The sequence below is a fragment of the Pagrus major genome, chromosome 13 (genome assembly GCF_040436345.1).
Source record: "Pagrus major chromosome 13, Pma_NU_1.0".
In the NCBI taxonomy this organism is placed as follows: domain Eukaryota; kingdom Metazoa; phylum Chordata; class Actinopteri; order Spariformes; family Sparidae; genus Pagrus; species Pagrus major.
In genome coordinates this window covers 30,911,752-30,933,561 of record NC_133227.1, presented here as the reverse complement: position 1 = coordinate 30,933,561, position 21,810 = coordinate 30,911,752, and the positions used below count along the sequence as shown (strand labels likewise).

Sequence of the window (21,810 nt, the reverse complement as noted above, 5' to 3'; positions counted from 1 at the left end):
AACTGTAATCAGCTGTGTTGTTGTTACAAACACAAGTTTTGTGTTTCGCTGAGGAAAAGATGATCAAACCGCAGCGCTGACCCCAATCCATCAACATCCACAGACGAGCACAGAGTCGTCAGTGAGCATGAACAGTAGCTGGCGGAGGCTGAGGTACCTTTTGTAAATCTCAGCCTTTATGTGACTGAAGCACAAACAAATTACAAAGACGAAGAGTGAAGCTTTTCTTACCGTATCTGCTGTTGAACAAGATCTGAACACACTCTCTCAGAGTGTTGATGTCTTCAGTCTCACGGATGAAAGAATCCCATTTTTCTGCAAGAAACAACTCCCGTTAATCCTCAACGAACAATTAAAAACACAGAGCCGAAGTTTATCAGAGATTTAACATTCAAATGAGCTTTAATTCAAAAGATCTGAAATTAATCTGCTCCATCGACTCCATATCAACTCGGGGAAATGAGTGCAAGCTTCTTATAGGATTACTCTTGACATCTTAGTAGCTGAGCCCTTAATTGCTGGGGGTTAGTATAGTTTAGCCTTTGTTCAGTAAACAATACTTGGCGACTGTACGAGCCTGCAAATCCAGCAGGATACAGAACAAATAGAGGAGAAGATGTTCAGATGAAATGCAGAAATCCTCCTCTGGGAGAGCCGAGGTTTACTTCTATTATTGGTTTACAATATTTATTTGCAGCAACATTTTAACGGCCGACTGATGCAGACTGATGATTTTTATGTGCATTCAGTCTGTTTTTAATAACCTTAACTGAAATATGTTTGTTAAAAACATTTTAAAATCTTAAAAATATCCTTCTTGTTACATAACAGGCGACATAAAGGCTGATACCACAATATTTGTGAGAAGCTAATATTGGATTATATAATGCTCTACAGCACGTACATTATAAAAAGATCCAACAACAGATGAAACTGAAATTGCATTTTAAAACTGTCTTCCAAGTCTTCAGAAGTCCTGAGATCCCAAACTAATTTAGAAATGCACACTTCAGACGGTAGCGACGCCCTAAAGCATATTCTGCTTTGGCCCTTTCTTTCTTTCGTTGAAATACATCAGCCGTCATCTGTCAACACTTTCTTGTTCTTTTACAGGGTTACACTTTTACTGCACTGAAAAACAGTGCACTTAAAATTAGTTCAATATCCTGCTCATTTCTTTATAGACAGGTTTTAAAAATGACTTTAAAAAATGTCTTGTAATCAGAAACCTTGACCATTTCCTTCTGCCTCAGCTGCCTCTCTGATCATATTCAAGCTGTTTTACTGCAGCACTGTTTCATAATTAAATGTTAAAGTCACACAATATACATTTTGCACAGAAACAAACATGGCTGGTCCTCTCTGACTGTCAGCCTCCAACAGAAAAATAATCACAAGCCCAATTAAACCGCTCATGTCACTTGAACACAGGAACATAATGATGTACAATATATATGTATGATTCTGTATTGATGTTATGTTGCAGACATGAAGAAGTGGAGCCGTGAAGCTGACGGATGTTTGACACCTTTCATCTGCCTCTGAGGCGACTCCAGAGGAAATCTGAGGGATTATTCTGGTTTTAGTTAAAACATTCGACATCCTTAAATATGCTTAAATATGCTTGAGAAGTTGTTGTTTAGTGATGATCTTCAAAGCTTGTGTTGATTAATCAGTTAGTGTTTTTGTTCAGTTACACATCCAGACATTGTTGGCGGAGACAAAAGATGTGAGGGTTTTACCTGCTCAGTGTCGTCTCTGATCATATATACAGATCTACCTACGTTACACATTTAAAATGAGGCCACTGGTTATATATCTTCTTGGAAATAAGTTGAACTTACCTGATTTTTCGTGCACGATGGAGAACAGCAGCCTCTTGGAGATGTGGATGCCAGGAGGGCTCTGACCCTGCTCGCCAGATAGTCTTGTTGTCTCGTCTGAAAATGCAAGACAAATTAAATATACTTATACTTTAATTAACTTTCCTTCCAGTCAGAAATGCTCACTTAGCATCCAGATATTCAATTAGTTCCCCTGGCATTCATTAATGCTTATTTAATTAACTGCAAAGATGCAAAAGTTGCAGAATAATAGGAAGAAACAATAAAACCTTTCTGTGTGAGTCTTGTTTTTTCTACATGTGACTTCTCCTCCAGGATTTAAAAATGCAGGTAAGCAACTTCTTTAGAGATATTAGTGTAACACAGACGTATAAAAGTAAAAGTTAAGTGCTGCTTTGAAATAAATAATGAGCCGTATAATAATCTGACTTCAAAGCAGACTGCAAATGAACCGCTGTTCTCAGCAGACTGGAGGCGTCGGACGAAGCACTTAGTCTGAGACACATTTATATATATATATTTATCTTTCTTATTGTTATGATCATTACTTTGATTGTTATGTCAATCTTGAGTTTTACCTCTATTCAACAGAGCAATCTGTTCAAATTACCCAAATACTGGCAGAGAAAGAGCCGAACACAGGTATTCACTGTCACACCAGATAAAAAACATACTCCATGTCTCACCATTGTTGCCGCAGTCCTTGACAGACGTGCTCTTGTCTGTCCCTGACGTCCAGTTGGACCCTCTGTCCTTGCCCAGGTTGAGTAGGGACATGGGCTTGAAGTCGAGCTTCCCATCCGGGTGAGGTTTGGAGGACATGGGCATCCCGTACAGGAAGCTCGACAGGACAGAGTTGCTGGAAGAGGCGGGACTCGATGACGTGACGGCCTGGGCTGCAGCGGGCTTCCCCGGGACGTGGCTGCTCGGTGTCATGACGGCGGAAGAGTTGTGATTGACATCAGTGCTGGTCTTTGATTCTCGAGACAAATCTTCTGCTGGCCTGCACACAGAGGGTTACAGACACGTTATCAACCGTATCACCTCACTCGTCTCTTCTCTTGGTTTATATTAACAGTTTCTTCTTTTAGAAGAAGAAGTCACTAAAAGTTTAATAAAATGATGTTTCTTTGTTATTTCAACTCTTTACCTACGATCGTTATGCAGAATATATTCAGTTAAAAACTCTGTTTAAGCCTCAAATTCTCACAAAACTGTCTTTTCAACTAAATTCAGCTCAGCCGGCAGAATAAACTGATGGTATTTTACGTTTCAAACCACAGATACATTAAATTTGGATGTTTGATATGTATCATATGTTATACCACATTAAGATGACTTTCATGTCAGGACGAGGAGATGAGAGGCCGCTGGTCGAGACAGCATTTCAACATTTCTAAGCGTGAAACCACTGGATATCTTTAACAGGTGTCTGGACGTTTCCCAGCCGTGTTTTAAACGACATAACCAGGTTTTTTTAGTTTTTTATTAACTAGACCAAAATAAAACTGAAAATGAAACCAAAGACAAATGAAGTTTCAACACATCCGTGGTTTGCAAACCTGCACATTGCCAACATTTATTCTGGTGATTGAGTTGACAAAACTGCCTCAACTCCAGAAAATGAGATAACTAATCATTTCCAACAGCTGAATACTGACGACAAAGTCAACCCTTCTGCCCAGGTCTCCTAAAGGTCACAGGAAGTCTTGGATCGACACCCTCTGTTAAATCTACCCTCCGTGATCTCTGGAACAAGATCTGACTCTTGTTGCAAAATGTTTGGTCGGCTCATGTTTCTACCAGCTGAGGATGATTGCCAAACTAAAAGCTGAGATGGAGATCATTTCTGTCCTGCTTCCAAGTCCTCTAAAAGGTCCCATGTAAATGCTTTTTTTTCTCTAAAATGGCTTCCCGTCAAATTCAGATTCTTCTTTCAGATTCTTGTGATCATGTTCAGATCCTTGTATGGTCGGGCTCCTGCACCCCGATATCTCTCGCAGGAATCTGCGGTCCTCCGATCAGAGTTCATGGTCCGTCCAGCTGCAGGCTGAAGACAAAAGGACACTTTGCTTTTGAGGTCGTAGCTCCTAAACTTTTCTCTCCCACCGGACTTTAGATGTGTCGACACTGAACTGTCTTTAGTTTGAGTGTTTTATTTAATATTATTTGTTTCATGTTTTAAGCTTGATGAGCTGTTTCTCTACCTTGGGTCTTTTCCCGGGGAAAACACACCAAAAACAAATCTGAGTGTGTTTTTATATTTAACTTGATTATACAGCTCTAGAGGAATGAAACTCCCAATTTACTGTAGGCAGAGGCATGTGACAGTTGTTATTAATGGAGGAAACATGGAGAAGAGAGTCCTTAAACAACTTTTATGCTCCAAAACTAAAACTGAGTAAATGTAATGAGTTCGGAGATACTGAGTTGAGTTCTAAGAAGCCAAAGATGATCAAATTAAGCTTTAACGATGCGTTCACTTCCTATCAGTTAAAAGAAGTTGTGCTCAGTCATGTGGGACAATCTGATGACCAACGTGACTTAATGCATATATCTATCATACCAACACTCTCCCCACAAACAACATATAATCAATAGATTCTCCTCAGGCTCAGCGTCCACACCAGACTGTCCCCAGCACACAGCTCACTCCGTCGTCTTCCCAGATAAATGTAACTGTAAAGCTGATGAGCGACTTCAGCCGACATCAGGACTGAAAAATACGCTGCAAGTTTTCTCAACTGATCGATTAGTTGTTTGGTTTGTAAAAGGTTGAAAATGTCGATCAGTGTTTTGTCCACAACACAAAGATGTTCAGTTTACTGTCACAGAGGAAAGAAACCACAACATGTTCACATTATCAAGCTGATACATTTCTCAAAAAATTACTCAAACTGATTAGTTGATTATCAAAATAGACAGAAAAAGATTATAACTCAAAAGCCTTATTTCTGCTCATCATCATGATGAAGGTTAGAAAGAGGTCTCTATCTGAAAACAAAGATAAAGTTACTGTTGCCATGACAAAGTTGTAAAATCCTGTTTCATGGTCTTATAAACCTCTGTGAAGTCTTCTGGCGTCTGATAAGACTTCAACACACAGAGCTGTTCTCAGTCTGAACACCCACTCAGGAAACTATTTGGACTTTATTCTGAGTTTTATAGAGTACACATGAAGTCACAGGGATGATGGGAATCTTCTCACTGAACAACATCCAAGAACACTTACAAACACAGTAACAGGGGAGGGAACATGGCACGAGTCTGTTTACTCTCCTCATGAAGCTTTAAATGTGTGTGAGGAGCTTTCTCCATTAGGCCTCTGTGGAGCTACTCAGGCTAAAAGTATTTCACCACTGGAAAGATGGAAGAAAACTAGTCTGTCTATGTTGTAGACAGATACAAGTATTTTAGAAATAGGTGAGCAGAGAAGACAGAGAAATAAACAGTCTCACTGATGAGTGACGTACTTCAAGTTAGCAGTGCTCGGCCAGAATAAATACTCGCTCTTATCACAACTCTGTGCTTATGGTCTGGTGATGTTTGACAGGACAACAAAGGTTAGAAAACATCATGTTTTGGTTTAATATACCTGTTTCTGTCGCTGCCATCACAGATAGAGATGTCGTGAGGTCGTTGCCTGTTTTGCAGCCTCGTCGTCTGTAACTTTATCAGCACTGCCGAGTTTAGACGGTGTGATTGGTGACAGTTTGGTGAGACGCCTCGCACACGATACAGGAGGGAGGAGAGCTGACTCACGGTCTGACTAAACTCTTTGTGCCCGTGGATGCACGCTTACAGACATGTGGAGGAACGATCTGTAGCCCTGAAATCCTCCAGATGATGCCATTTTGTTGACAAAAGAGTTGGGGGGGGGGCCTCTGGGTGCAGGTAAGATGGAGAGGAGCTCAACATTGTTCATTGTATAAACCACCAAAATCATAGTTTACAAAGTTGGCTGTAAATCGTGAATGTTTTCCTGTAACAACGCAGTTTTAATACATGTTATTAACAGGCTTCTGCACAGGATGCTGTTAAATCTTACCCGGTTTTGTTATGAAGCAAACATGCAACCTGAGAGTTGGTTGTTCCACAGCTGAATTAAAACCCTGTCTATCCCTCACTAATACACTGCAGCCTGTCTGCTACCAATAACTACACACAGAGATCCCAAGACAACCTTGTGTGTCTCTGCAAAGCATTAGAGGCTTTTGTTCCATTTTAGATGTGAAACAGCTGCTTTCATGATCTGATACAAGAGTTCAAACAGCAGAGTTTTCTCCAGAACAGACTGTGACTGACTCACCTCTTCACTGTGAACTGGATACGGTGGCTCTGCTCCAGGATCTTCATCAGTGTCTTGGTGTCGTACTCAGAGGGCTTCTTCAGGGAGACTCCCTCAGGCAGACCGTGGGCCACCACACAGCTGGGGTCCTTCTGGATCCACTCATAAGGCACAGGGACCAGGCTGCTCTTCCCCACAGCTTCACCTGAACAGAACACAAGACGTAATCATTACAACTGGCTACAGAAAATCTTTGACCTGATGATTTCAGTCAGTAATGGGTCATACTGAGTCATTATCTCCTCCTCCACATGCTGATGGAAAGTCAGGTGATGTTTCATAACCCACAAAACATTTCTGGAGAAACTTCAGCCATCTCTTAAAGTGAGAGTTTTATGGCATTCAACTGGTTTCATGCTGTGAGTCCTTACTGTAAAGTACAGTGAAGACTTCCTCCACCATCTTCCTCAGGACAAAGATGTTGGACTGAGCGTCTGATGGAGCTCTCGGTTTCCCGTGCTCGCCGTCCTTACTCAGTTTGCTGAGATCGCCTTCCTGGTCTTTGGTATGGGCATTCGCTGTGGTCACGTTTTGCAGACATGGCACTCCTGAAGCCAAATGATAAAAGTCTGATCTTATAAAATTCCAGTAAAGTTAAAAAGACCAAGTGCACAAAAACATTTGAGACGTGCTCAGTAACAGAGTCAGTACTTTGACTTTAACTGCTCCAAAGAAACAAAGAGAAAGAAGATTGAGGATCCGACTCCTGAGAAGTAATGAACACGTTACCTTTTGACAAATGGTGCCATATAATAAACGACTTGTCTGTCTGGATTAATGTCAAGCATCTGCAACAGGGTGATTAAGTCGACAACATGGAGCTCATTTGTTAAACCTGACGACCTGAAACTTCAACAAAAGCTTTGTTTCTGTTTTCTGTCTCTACTAAACAAACCAAACTGCAGCTCGTGTTCTCTGGAAAAACTCATTTCGTCTTTTATTAGCAGTCTGATAAAATTAAACTGCGTAACAGGAGGTCACAACCCTTCAAACTGGAGCGTTATCAGGGAAACATTGTGGAGTCTGAAGACATTATTTGCTCTCAAGGTCAACAGGTGGGGCTGAATGTCTCCATGCTGATTTGTGAAACAGAGCTCAGCTTACACACTTGCATACTAGTTTGTCTGAAGGAACTGAAGGCTGAATGAAAGAGCTTATCGTTTGGTTAAATTAATCAGCCTTTTGTCTAAACTTGCTGCAGAAATCCTGCAAGTTATTTGATGAAAATGTTGGTATCTGTTCTTGATGTAGATTTTTACCTCCATCAGGGACGAATAACTGTGATATTAACTGAAACTGATCTCTGACACGTTTACTGTTCAAAGAATAAAACGACATGAGAAACAACACCAGTTGCGACCAGTCACGTCTGTTATTTTGAATGTGACACATCAAATCAATCAATCAATCAATCAATCAATCAATCAATCAATCAATCAAGCAACCGTATTTATACCTGAGATCCTTCAGGGGTGACCCTCATTTACAACCAACATCTTTTATCTGATATCGGGGAAAAGATGTGAAGCTGCCAATACTTTGTTGATTCGATTATTTTATGATGACGTGATCTGATATCCAGCAAAACTGCACGCTGATGCAGTTACTGAAGATTTTTGCTGAATGTGCTTTTGCGTTATCACAAAACTTGGAGAATCCTGCAGGGACGAGCCTGACGCGAGTGTATTGGATCTAACAGGAGTGATCGATGCCTCCTCACAGAGCAGAACTTACGGCAGAACTTGTAGAAGTCTGTCTGGATTTCCCTCCTGGAGTTGAGGAACACTCGGCCCTTTTCTGTGCCGACCGCGATCACGCTGTCCTCGTGTATGGTGACGCACGCCACCTCAGCGTTCAGCTTGGACATCGCCATGCACTGCAGGACAGGGATACAAGCATCATTTACTCTGAGGAAGATGTGTGAGTTCAGTAAGAAAACAGAAATACAGTGTATTGTGTCTGTTTAAAGGTGGATTTTTACTTGTTCGACCACAGATTAAGAGATGACAGCGTGAGGTTTGATCTAAGACGTACCACTGAGTCGAGCGCAGACACCAGGCTGGTGAGGATTTCCTGTCTGGCCGACACCAGCGGGACTTGTGGCTCGCCACGGGAGTTCGTCCTGATGCCATCACATGCCAGCTTCCTCATCTGAGCCATGCCTCTGCAGGGACACCACGAACACAGTTAAGGCGGGCAGTCACAGTGCCATGAAGACAAAACGAGTAAGTGAGCATCAGCAGTGACCTGCATTCAAAGCAGCTTCTGCTGACATCATTCAGTTTGACTTTAAGCAAATATACGCTTGCATGCATCAATATGATACTGAGGCCTGAGTCTTTGTATCACCGAGGATGGTTTAAGGTTTATGTTTCATGTAGTACAAAGAGAAGCTGCAGCAGCCTTCACCAGGATTTGCACATTGTGGTTTCAGCACTGTATGTTCAGTAGAAATGTTGAACCCACGTGTTCACAGTCTGAGATCTTCAGGTGGGGCCTGAATGTCGCCGCTCAAATCTAATGGTGACGACGTTTCAGCCGGCAGAGCCCTCGGACTGTGAAACGACCCGGCCTGCAGACTCAGTAACTTCTCATAAATCACTTCGTAAAACCGACTTTCACAGAGCTGCTTCTCTGTGAAGTCGCCCTTTATACATTGATTTCTGCACTTTCTATCCTTTTATTCTTTTTCCTGTTCTTAATCTGTTTATCTGTTTTTTATTCCTCTGCTGTGATGTCGTCTTCTTATCGTCTTTCATTGATTTTAATCTTTTATTTATCTCTTTATTTGCATTGCTTTTTGGGGATTTTGCTTGTTTTACTGCTTTTATTCCTTTTACTTGTGCAGTAATTCCTCATATTGACATTGTGTGTTTTGCATTTTGTTTTGTTTTTCAGCCTCTTCTTAGACGACGCTTGCTGAGTGTTTATCCTGTAATATTATCATCCCCTTTGTAAACTCTGTTTTTAAAGCTGCTACATAAATAATATTATTATTATATAAATATAATCGACAGCTTTCAGCTCAGGTCAGACAGCAGGTTGGTGATTTGACTCCTCCTGAACATATGTTTTGTTGTGATTCGGGCCGATATATATAACTGACTCGACTCCGGCACAACTCTGCTTTGAGCTAAACGCTCACAAGATCATGCTAACATGCCTACAGTGACATGTGAGTCACTAGTTTTGCACCTTAGCATGCTAATACTTGTTAATTAGTATTACACACAAAGTAAAACTGAGGCTGATGACAATTATTATCCATTTTTCAGGTGTCTGGTCATAAACCAAAGTACTGGGGAAAAGGGTGGCATGAATGTCTGATCCAGACTCCATGGAAACCCATCTGGTGGCTCTCATGACATTTCAGTGAGAAACACAAATGTCAGCCTCATGTTGGTGCTGGAGGGAAAAGTCAGAGGATCACTGGATAATTAGGTCAGTGAACCATAAACGTCTGGACAACATTCGGGGCCAGTTCATCCAGCACATTTACAGATATCTCACCAGATATGTGACTTTGAGCTGCTGGTGATGCACGAGGAAAAGTCACCAAAGTCAGTGAGACTCATCCTCCGTTTGTACCAAACATATTGCCAATCCATCCGATAGTTGTTGAGATGTTTCAGTCTGGACCAAAGTTGTGGACTGACCAACACTGCCAGCACCAGATCCGGACCTCTCACATCTCTAGCATAGCTAAAAACCAAATCCTTCTGAAATCAGCAGCTTGTGGTTTGTTTTTGTCGTTCGGGGCTAAGTGGAGCACTCGGATGACGTCATATGAGCCTCTTTATACTGAGTTTCTCTCCCTGACAGATGGCAGCAGAAAAACAGATACTAAGATCAGATGGACGGACAGTCCTCTCTTTACACAACTAGGCGTTCAGATCGAATCATCGTTTTAAGTTACAAAGCATTGGATCAGGTTTATGGTTGGATTAATTTAAAAAAGCACTTCCTTCTCTTTCCCTCTCTGTCTGTAGTCTCCTCAGTGTCTCCGGGGCTCGGGTCGCAACTATGGATCATTTTTGCAGTTAATCCACTGATCATTTGGTCTATAACGTGTCAAACCTTTGTGAAAAATGCTCTTCATAATTCCCCAGAGTGACATCTGGTGGGACTAAAGAAGCAATTTGAAGACATCACTTCAGGCTCTGGGAAATTGTGATGAGCATTTTTCAAGATTTGTGACATTTTACTGACCGAACGATTCATCAATGGATCGTGAAAATAATCTGCAGATTAATCGACGATGAAAATAATCATTAGTTGTCTTCAAATTTCTTCTCTTGTCCAACCAAAAGGTCCAAAACCCCAAAGAGTCCTCGTTTACTTTGTCAATGTGAATTTACAGCAACAAAGAAAAGCAGCAAACCTGAAACCTGAAAAAAAGAAAAAAACTACAACAACTGTAGTTCACACTCTGATGTTAAAGTCAATCCACAGCTCACATTAGTGGAGATGATGTCTCGATGTGGAAAAGTCAGTATTCAGAAATATAAAACTCAATTCTTGACATTATGACCGCCTGTAATAATGTTGTAGCACTGGGCTGTAAGTTCCTCGCAGCTGAACCGACTGACGGTGACCATGAAGGAGTCGTGTTTACATCCTGAGCTCGGTTACTTCTTCAGTTTTGGGAGAAAATGGCTGAGCGTGAGCAAAGATAATGAAAATAATCTCTTTGTTTTAATTATGGATCGTTAAAAATACACAACGTTTTAAAAGTAGTCACACGGTGAGAAGGAAGAAATCATAGAGATCAAAACTGTTTCTGCATTAAGATCCATCCATCATTGTTTTATAATCCCATCATGGATCAGAACTGCAGTCAGATGGTGGTCGTGGATCAACGAGGTTCTGTTACAGCACTACACTCAAACACATTTTAAATATATCAAACACAAAGTCATCTAAACGTCGACCACACGACGACCAGTGTGAGTAAAAGTGAGGCGACGCACAGGAAGAGGAAGTGTTAAAGAAAAACGGCTCGGCTAAAGCCAGGCACTATGTTCTCATGGCAACTGAAACCCGTCTCCTTGGAAACTAATCTCGGGGCATTTGAACAATGCAGCTCTGGCCTTTAATCTCTCCAGACACTGGGAACCATTATACTAGCCTCTGGCAAGCCCGACCCACTGACTCAATAGAGAGAGGACAGAGAGGCAGAGAGGCAGAGGGAGGAGGGCGGCTGGGTGTGGTGGGTTCAGCTGCACCAGGCTGAACGGGCCAACTCCATTGGCCGTCTAAATGTGCCTCCCCTGAGGCCGCAGCAAACATTAGCCCCCTCCTGAATGATTGCGGTCTGGAAATAGATGGCCTCTTTCCCTCACATATTTAAAAGGCAGAGGAAGGTGGGGATGAGCTCAGCCTCACTATAACGCCATGTCAATCGCTTTGCAGGCGCGAGCTCAAGCATAATGTCACAGTCCTGTCACGGCTCTCACTGAATACTGAACAGTTCAGGCTGGAACGACAAATAAAGCAGCGAACACGAGTCTATTATAACGCTAACAGAACAGAGGAAACACAAGAGACTCGGATGTAAATCCTGCTGCTGCTCTGTTGATAGTGAATGACGCAAACTTTGTAGACGTGCCAACACGACTCGCTGTGATTTCATCCAAACCGTCACTCTGACAAAAGCTCGTTTATTCTCTGAGCTCACAGAAAGCAGCCGGCGGGCCTCGTTAGTGGAGCGACGGGTTTGTAACAGTCTGACATCGTGGACTCTGGACGCTCAGAGAAGTGTTTGCTAAAAAGATGATGAGTAGAAACCAACAGCTTTCATCGAGATGCAATAAAGGAAAATTAGCTGCCCATGTTTTTGAGAATCTTTTCATCTTTTTAGTCAAAAACAGCAAAAAAAGTCAAACATTTTCTGGTTCCAGCTTCTTTCGTGTGAGGATTTATCTGCTTTTCTTTGTTAGTCACGATAATAAATGAAGAGTCTTTGGGTTTGGGACAAAAGAAGCAATCTGAAGACGTCACTTTGGACTCTGGGAAGAGTTTGACATTTTATAGGCTAAATTATAAATTGATTAATCATGAAAATAATCATTAGTTGCAGTCCTGCACCTTTCTATTGATCTATCTGCAAGTTGCCATTTTTCCTGCATCTTGAACTCTTGGCCAAACTGTCAGAGTCATTTGGATCTAACCTCTGAGGTGAACTCAGATTTACTCAGTAACTTATTATTTGTGGATTATCTGATTAGTTTGTCTTTAAAACGATATAAAATGTTGGAAGATGTCGATCAGTGTTTCGTTTTCAAATGTCTGGTTTTGTCCTCAAACCAAAGATCTTTAGTTTACTGATGAAACGAACTCAAAACAACTGATCGATTATCAAAATATTTATTTTATTAATTTAATCTAACCTATTAATCATTGCAGCTGTAATCTGTAGTGAACAAGGAGCTGAAAAACAACATTATTATCTTCTTGTTGTTCAGATGTTGGAGCTGAGAAACATCTGGAAACAAAAAGTTTATTAAATCGATTCCCTGTCTGCTCTCGACCATCTGAATCTGTGCTGATGCATCTACATCCTGTCAATATCCTGTAAAAACACAAGGTCACCATGTGACATGCACGAGCTTTCAAAGGGTTCAGGCTCGCTGCAGTCTGCACACCTACACAGGTGTTCAGGTTGACACGAGGCTGAAACCAGGTGAGCTCAGACTCTCTATGAACCACAACAAGCGGCTGCACTGTGACTGAGCAGTGTGACGTTACCTCTCTACAAGGTCCCTGAGGAGCTCCAGCAGCTCTCAGTGCTGTGGAGCGTCGTGTTGTTCTGAGTGGATCTCTGTTGTGTTCGTGTCTTGTGAACGCGTCACGAGTTCCTTCACACTGTTCCACTTATCTACAGGTGGCAGCGAGACGCCGGGAAACACTGTGCATGTATTTATGAGGAAGGAAACGCATTCGACACACACACACACACACACACACACACACACACACACGCACACACACTTGATGCTTTTTAGTGAGTAACACTGAATGTAAACACACTCCACGGGGAACGTCTCAGTTCATCTACAGAGACAATAGACGACAGTCGTCACAACAAACCATGTTTGTGTTTATCTGTCTGCACAGCTGACGATCGATCGATTAGTTGCCAACTATTTTTATAATGGATTATGAGTAAGTCTCCATCCATGTGAATGTTTTCTGGTCTCTTTCCTCTCTGACAGTAAACTGAAGATCTTTGAGGACGAAACACCATTTTCTGACATTTTACAGAACAAACAACTAATCGATCACCAAGAAGTGAATCGACAGATTAATGAACAATAAAAATAATAATGTGTTGCTGCTGTGTTTGTCTGAGTTGTTTATGACGCCGTCGGTAAACAGAATCTTTGTGCCACAAATGTTGTGTCTATTTTTCCCCGTGGAAACTAATGTGGGATCAATATCGATGTTTTTCAGGGTATTGTATCAAAGTGAGAATATCGTGACAACAGGACAACCGATTAGGTTTACAGGGCTGATACCGATTAGAAGTAATCAAGAGACGGTACTTCCAAATATCTGATAACTGATATTTGGAAGTACCGTACCTGAGTACGATATTCGAGTACTTCCATTTCCTGTTCATTCATACTTCCACTCCTCTACATTTAATTGATGACTTTAGTTACCAGATAGATTCAGATTCAGGTTCTTCAGTGCTGATCACTTGTGATGTGTAATCAATCAGACAGTCGACAAGTAAACGTGTTTAAATGAAGTTTATCTGCAGTTGGACTAAAGAAACTCAGAGCGACGATGAAAGAAAATGCTGAATATCAGCTCTGATAATCAGCTGATCCCTGGTGAAGACAACGCCCAACGAGCATCTCAGAGATGTCAATCAAGTGTCGTCTCTACATGCCCAAACAGTCCCACAGGTGTACAGGTAGACAGGTAGACAGGTAGACAGGTGAACAGCAGCCTCAAGACTAATGTTTGGTCAAAGTCCTTGTAAGTCCGACGACTGAACAGCTGAATCATAAAGCTTTACAAACACTCTGAACTGAATGATGGTTAATCTGAAGATGGCAGAAGAAAAGTAAAACCAGTGATGGCGTACCTGCAGCAGCGTGCAGGGTGTGGCAACGTGTCATTACAGCAAACAACAACATAATCCTGCTGTTTACACCCGGCGCCTCAGGCCGGCCTGCTGGGAACCGTCATCACCATGGATCATGTTTAACTGCTGCGCTGCCAGGAAGGCAGAGCCTGACAGAGCCTCAGGTCTGACAGAGGCTCAGGTGTGACAGAGGCTCAGGTGTGACAGAGCCTCAGGTGTGACAGAGGGTCAGGTGTGACAGAGCCTCAGGTGTGACAGAGGCTCAGGTGTGACAGAGCCTCAGGTGTGACAGAGCCTCAGGTGTGACAGAGCCTCAGGTGTGACAGAGGGTCAGGTGTGACAGAGCCTCAGGTGTGACAGAGGCTCAGGTGTGACAGAGCCTCAGGTGTGACAGAGGCTCAGGTGTGACAGAGCCTCAGGTGTGACAGAGGCTCAGGTGTGACAGAGCCTCAGGTGTGACAGAGGGTCAGGTGTGACAGAGCCTCAGGTGTGACAGAGGGTCAGGTGTGACAGAGGCTCAGGTGTGACAGAGGCTCAGGTGTGACAGAGGGTCAGGTGTGACAGAGGCTCAGGTGTGACAGAGCCTCAGGTGTGACAGAGGGTCAGGTGTGACAGGGTCAGGTGTGACAGAGGCTCAGGTGTGACAGAGCCTCAGGTATGACAGAGCCTCAGGTGTGACAGAGGGTCAGGTGTGACAGAGGCTCAGGTGTGACAGGGTCAGGTGTGACAGAGGCTCAGGTGTGACAGAGGCTCAGGTGTGACAGAGGCTCAGGTGTGACAGAGGGTCAGGTGTGACAGAGGCTCAGGTGTGACAGGGTCAGGTGTGACAGAGGCTCAGGTGTGACAGAGGCTCAGGTGTGACAGGGTCAGGTGTGACAGAGGCTCAGGTGTGACAGAGGCTCAGGTGTGACAGAGGCTCAGGTGTGACAGGGTCAGGTGTGACAGAGGGTCAGATGTGACAGAGGGTCAGATGTGACAGAGGGTCAGGTGTGACAGAGGCTCAGGTGTGACAGAGGCTCAGGTGTGACAGAGGGTCAGATGTGACAGAGGGTCAGATGTGACAGAGGGTCAGGTCTGACAGAGCCTCAGGTGTGACAGAGGGTCAGGTCTGACAGAGCCTCAGGTGTGACAGAGCCTCAGGTGTGACAGAGGCTCAGGTGTGACAGAGCCTCAGGTGTGACAGAGGCTCAGGTGTGTCACATCTATTTAAGCGACGATGACTTTTGCACTTTATCTGGATAACAGTTAAAAGCTGCTGTTTCAGAGCTGCGTCGACTCATCGACTGTCTGCTGACCATTCAATGAATCTTCCTTTTTAAACTGACGTCAGCTTGTTAAAGTGAATCTGCTCTGGTTTCTTCCTCTGTGGCAGTGAACTGAAGATCTCTGGGTGGAGCACATTTTAGAGACCAAACAACTGATCAGTTAATTAAGAAGATAATCAACAGATTAATGAAAATAACAGTTTGATAAATGTTTCTCAGGGTTTCATCCTAAAACATCCGGTTCTGTCCTCAACCCAGAGATCTTCAGATTTAACAAACCGACGTCAGAGAGTTTCTTAAAAAAATAACTCAAACTGATCAGGGATACAAAATAGTTTGCAATTAATTTTATAGTTGACAATTAATCAATTAATCGTAGCAGCTTTATATTCGATACGACATTAACAGTTAATAGAAACAACGCAAACCCATCAGTTATAGTTATAGTTTATAGTTATAGTTTATAGTTATAGTTTATAGTTTATAGTTATAGTTTATAGTTTATAGTTATAGTTTATGTTTATAGTTTATAGTTATAGTTTATAGTTATAGTTTATAGTTTATAGTTATAGTTTATGTTTATAGTTTATAGTTATAGTTTATAGTTATAGTTTATAGTTTATAGTTATAGTTTATGTTTATAGTTTATAGTTATAGTTTATAGTTATAGTTTATAGTTTATAGTTATAGTTTATGTTTATAGTTTATAGTTATAGTTTATAGTTATAGTTTATAGTCATAGTTTATAGTTTATAGTTATAGTTTATAGTTATAGTTTATAGTCATAGTTTATAGTTATAGTTTATAGTTTATAGTTATAGTTTATAGTTTATAGTTATAGTTTATAGTTATAGTTTATAGTTATAGTTTATGTTTATAGTTTATAGTTATAGTTTATAGTTTATAGTTATAGTTTATAGTTATAGTTTATAGTTTATAGTTATAGTTTATGTTTATAGTTTATAGTTATAGTTTATAGTTATAGTTTATAGTTTATAGTTATAGTTTATGTTTATAGTTTATAGTTATAGTTTATAGTTATAGTTAGTTTATAGTTATAGTTTATAGTTTATAGTTATAGTTATAGTTTATAGTTTATAGTTATAGTTAGTTTATAGTTTATAGTTATAGTTTATAGTTTATAGTTATAGTTTATAGTTATAGTTAGTTTATAGTTATAGTTTATAGTTATAGTTTATAGTTTATAGTTATAGTTTATAGTTATAGTTAGTTTATAGTTATAGTTAGTTTATAGTTTATAGTTATAGTTTATAGTTTATAGTTATAGTTTATAGTCATAGTTAGTTTATAGTTATAGTTTATAGTCAGTTATAGTTTATAGTCATAGTTATAGTTTATAGTTTATAGTTATAGTTTATAGTTATAGTTTATAGTTTATAGTTTATAGTTATAGTTTATAGTCATAGTTAGTTTATAGTTATAGTTTATAGTCAGTTATAGTTTATAGTCATAGTTATAGTTTATAGTTTATAGTTTATAGTTATAGTTTATAGTTATAGTTTATAGTTATAGTTTATAGTTTAGGCCCAAAATAAGTTACTCCTGATAATAATTAGTGTTTATAATCCTCATCACAGCCACTGAACCTGGTGTTGTTAGTTAATTCATCGCAGTCATAAATATCCAGTTGCAACAGTTAATTAACAGTAAATAAAGCTGATGGTCGTTCAGACGTTTATAACTGACACATCTTTTTATATCCTCCAGTTACAACCAGGTAACATCACACTGTCACACTGGGACTGGACTCTGAGGGGGTTCTGGTCTGTGGACTCTGAGGAGGTTCTGGTCTGTGGACTCTGAGGGGGTTCTGGTCTGTGGACTCTGAGGAGGTTCTGGTCTGTGGACTCTGAGGGGGTTCTGGTCTGTGGACTCTGAGGGGGTTCTGGTCTGTGGACTCTGAGGAGGTTCTGGTCTGTGGACTCTGAGGGGGTTCTGGTCTGTGGACTCTGAGGAGGTTCTGGTCTGGGGACTCTGAGGAGGTTCTGGTCTGTGGACTCTGAGGGGGTTCTGGTCTGTGGACTCTGAGGGGGTTCTGGTCTGTGGACTCTGAGGGGGTTCTGGTCTGTGGACTCTGAGGAGGTTCTGGTCTGTGGACTCTGAGGGGGTTCTGGTCTGTGGACTCTGAGGAGGTTCTGGTCTGGGGACTCTGAGGAGGTTCTGGTCTGGGGACTCTGAGGGGGTTCTGGTCTGTGGACTCTGAGGGGGTTCTGGTCTGTGGACTCTGAGGGGGTTCTGGTCTGGGGACTCTGAGGGGGTTCTGGTCTGTGATGTTGAGCCTGAACATGTTGGCAGCAGCAGAGCTGTTAAACTGACATCACATGAGAGTTGGAGGGGAAACCACAGAGACCCGAGACAACAAACACAGGACACGAGTCCAAATGTGTCCTGAGAGCACAAAGTGGAGAACACAGCTGAGAAACTGAGTCCAGTCAAAGGAAACACCTGACAGACACACACACACCATAACTCACAGAAAACACAGTCAACGAGTTGTTTGAGTTTGATTCTCGAGCACCTGATGTTTTGAGGTTTGACAAACTGCCTCAGTACCAGATTACAATGACAGATAACAGTCAGTCAGCGAGCTATTGTGTAAGTTTGAGCACTTTACTTCAGTGTAACCAGGCTGGACTGAGCTCAGCTGTAATCTGTGTGTGTTCAGCTGGAGTTTAAACGTGTTGTGCTGTTTGTCGTTTAGCTCCTTCAGCTAGCTGCTTTGTTGTGGCAGCTCGGTAACCTGATCACTGCTCGTTAGCACTGTGAGGGGTAATTTAGCCGCAGACAGACGCTGTTTCATGATCACAAATCCAGACTAACAGTCAGTCACAAGGTGCCAGAGGCGTCCTCTCAGCTCATCTACCTGCTGACCAACAACGACCTTTCTTCGCCTCTGGCCGTCTCTGTCTAATCAACGCTGGCTAATTAGCTAACGGCATCATAATAACGCAGCGCTAGCTGACTAGCTAGCTTAAACTCGTTAGCTCCGCTGCGTTAGCCGTCTTGCTAGCTAGCGCTAGCACTTTCCTTTCATCTGCTCCCCCGGTCCAGAAACGAGGTTATAATCTGTAATTTCTGCTCGTACAGTCACAGAAAGCGACACGCTTCATGAGAAGACACTGCTGAAGAGTTGATGAATATAAAAAGAGACAGCCAAATCTCACCGTAATTAGCGATTAAATAGCCTTGTTGCTGCTGTCAATCCCGGAATAGGTTTATTCCCCGTTTTAATCCATCAGAAACGCTCAGTTCCCATCCACAATGTCTCCGCAGCGTCCGCTAACACACCGTAATCCGGATCATCGCCCTGTGGACTTCGACGGCCCGAGTCTCTGTCTCTGATCAGTGTATTTATTCTGAGTTTATTTCTGTTTTCCCTGAACAGAGCAGGGTGTCCCTTTCCCCTTTCTTTGTTCTGTAATCCAGTAAAATTGAAACTCATTCGCCTCCTGCTAATCCCAGCCCAACTCAACAACAGCATCTATTGGCTGCGATTTGCATGCAGGATTACCGAGGAGCTCTGGACAAACCCTGGGCTGCTGCTCCAACATGCAGGGAGACGATTTCTGATTAAATCACAGCTGAACTTCGTGTTACTGCGGGACAGACGCGGATTATTTATAGTGGACACGGCAGAGACGGTCCCGACAGGAGACACTGCAAATACATTAATGTGGGCTGAAGTTCAGCTATTATCATCAGCTGACAGCCAGAATAAACATAATCCACCTCATCCTGCTAATCTGCCCACTGTCACCTCCGTTATTAACAATAAATACACTTTATTTAAAGAGCAACTTTAAACACAGTTCACAGAACAATAACTCATGAGAAGGAAACTGAAGAATCAGTGAGTCGTTGTAACTAAAATAAATAAAAGTGATTAAACAGGCAACATAACTAAATATATATATATAAATAAATAAAAATTGAAAATAAAATAAAAGCAAAAATTGAAATAAATAAAACAATAAGGATGATTAGAGGACGACATCACATCAGAGGTATTAAGAACAGATAAAGAGATTTTGAGCAGTAAAGTGAATAAAGGACAATAAATAGATTAAAGACAACAAATAACAGACAGTAAGAATAAAAAGACGTCACGAGGGAGGAATTACAACAGATCAGTGGTCTGAGCAGTAAAATGAATGAAAGTATAATCATATAAAAGCAGATTCAGTGTATGAAAGTGTTTCACTGTGACCTTAAAGGGGGAGTTCACCCAAACAGAGAGCTTCAGTGGTCGTCTCCTCCGACTGAGTCAGGTGAAGCTTCACTGTAACTGAATACACCACAACTTTAAACTCCTGTACAGGTGATTTACACACTCATCTAGTTTAATGCTCTCTTACTAACATAATCTGCTGCAGTCTGTTTTTAAAAATGTCTTAATGTAATTATTCATTAAAAAAGATATTTATGGCTTTCTTTAAAGTCAGATAATCTTCCAATTGAAATAATAATAATAATAATAATAATAATAATAATAATAATAATAATAATGATGATAAATACCACAATAAAGCCCCCCCCCTTTTTTTTATTAATCTGCTCACATGACTGATATTAAACATTAAAACAATAATAATAATGTCATAATGTTAATATGTTTTCACTGGGTGTAAATCAGATTCTGTTTCTTTGAGGACTTGTGATTTTATCAGATGTGGATCTCGTTTGTTTGAAATGCTGCAGATCAGCTGTAGATCAGATGATCAGCTGTAGATCAGATGATCAGCTGTAGATCAGCTGTAGATCAGCTGTAGATCAGCTGTAGATCAGCTGCAGATCAGCTGTAGATCAGCTGTAGATCAGCTGTAGTGAACCACTTCAGAGTGTCGACATGTGACTCAAGTCTGAAGTCCAAGTCTCACCTGAGTCATCTGATCAATACAAAGAGAACAGATTAGATATTAATACGTCTAATAATGATGTTATTGACCAACTGACCAGTGGATTGACTTTGTTTGTTTGTTTGTTCTCAATCAGGAAACTTCTCTCCTCGTCACGTGAAACAGGACGAGTCGGAGTCGAGTCTCCGGTCAGTTCTTTCATCATCACACTGAGACTGTGGACCTTCACCTGACTCTCCATCAGCACAGGGTCAGAGACTACTGGTCACTGGTCACTGGTTACTGGTTACTGGTCACTGGTCACTGGTCACTGGTTACTGGTCACTGGTTACTGGTCACTGATTACTGGTCACTGGTTACTGGTCACTGGTTACTGGTTATTGGTCACTGATTACTGGTTACTGGTCACTGATTACTGGTCACAGGTTACTGGTTACTGATCACTGGTTACTGGTCACTGGTTACTGGCCACTGGTTATTGGTCACTGGTTACTGGTCACTGGCCACTGGTTACTGGTCACTGGTTACTGGTCACAGGTTATTGGTCACTGGTTACTGGTCACAGGTTATTGGTCACTGGTTACTGGTCACTGGCCACTGGTTACTGGTCACTGGTTACTGGTCACAGGTTATTGGTCACTGGTTATTGGTTACTGGTCACTGGTTATTGGTCACTGGTTACTGGTCACTGATTACTGGTCACTGGTTACTGGTCACAGGTTACTGGTTATTGGTCACTGGTTACTGGTCACTGATTACTGGTTACTGTTCACTGGTTACTGGTTATTGGTCACTGGTTACTGATTACTGGTCACTGGTTACTGGTTATTGGTCACTGGTTACTGGTTACTGGTCACTGATTACTGGTTACTGGTCACTGGTTACTGACTTTTTGGGAGAACTGTTCCTTTAATATTCGAGGTTCGGGGTAAATTAGTGTAACTTTTCCTTTAAGTTAAACTAAATTTAATTTACGTAAAGACTGAATGTAACGCTGTAAAAATATTGATTATCATTATTGATTATTTGCTGTAAGAGCTCTGAAACATGATGCTGATGACAGTCTGGTTTCTAACTGACTTCATAAATGAAGAAAAAAATAAAAAATGATTTAATACTAAAAGAGGTTTTGAATCTGGAGCGTGAACATGAATATAATCCACGATCACTGTGTTCTGGTCAGTTGATGTTCATGTTCATGCTCTCATGTACCCACAGACCACCAGGAGAGACTCAGTTTAACTGTGTTGAACCTCCAGCTCACACTGCAGCACTGCAGCAGCTCTTTCTTGTGTGAAGACATCTTGTCGTGCTCGGCTGCTCACGTAAAGACACAAACGTAACCCTGAAGAGTCACTTGATGTCATAAATGATGAAGACT

General features: G+C 41.5%; 1 protein-coding gene across 2 annotated transcripts in view; it reads right to left on the bottom strand.

Annotated features, from left to right (window-relative positions):
* Positions 1-19,124, bottom strand: part of gtf2ird1 (GTF2I repeat domain containing 1) — a 39,249-nt gene extending 20,125 nt beyond the window's left edge. Inside the window, exons 1-8 of one of the 2 annotated variants that reach the window (XM_073479782.1) lie at positions 19,085-19,124; positions 8,227-8,356; positions 7,927-8,068; positions 6,564-6,740; positions 6,154-6,337; positions 2,531-2,847; positions 1,845-1,940; positions 232-315 (exon numbers count right to left, since the gene is read on the bottom strand). In XM_073479782.1, the coding sequence (XP_073335883.1) occupies positions 232-315; positions 1,845-1,940; positions 2,531-2,847; positions 6,154-6,337; positions 6,564-6,740; positions 7,927-8,068; positions 8,227-8,352 (1,126 nt within the window). In that variant the 5' untranslated portion in view covers positions 8,353-8,356; positions 19,085-19,124. Of the gene's footprint in view, positions 1-231; positions 316-1,844; positions 1,941-2,530; positions 2,848-6,153; positions 6,338-6,563; positions 6,741-7,926; positions 8,069-8,226; positions 8,357-18,737; positions 19,055-19,084 lie in introns of those variants that run through there. The other variant, XM_073479783.1, reaches the window with a different exon arrangement.
* Between the last annotated feature and the right edge of the window lie 2,686 nt (positions 19,125-21,810).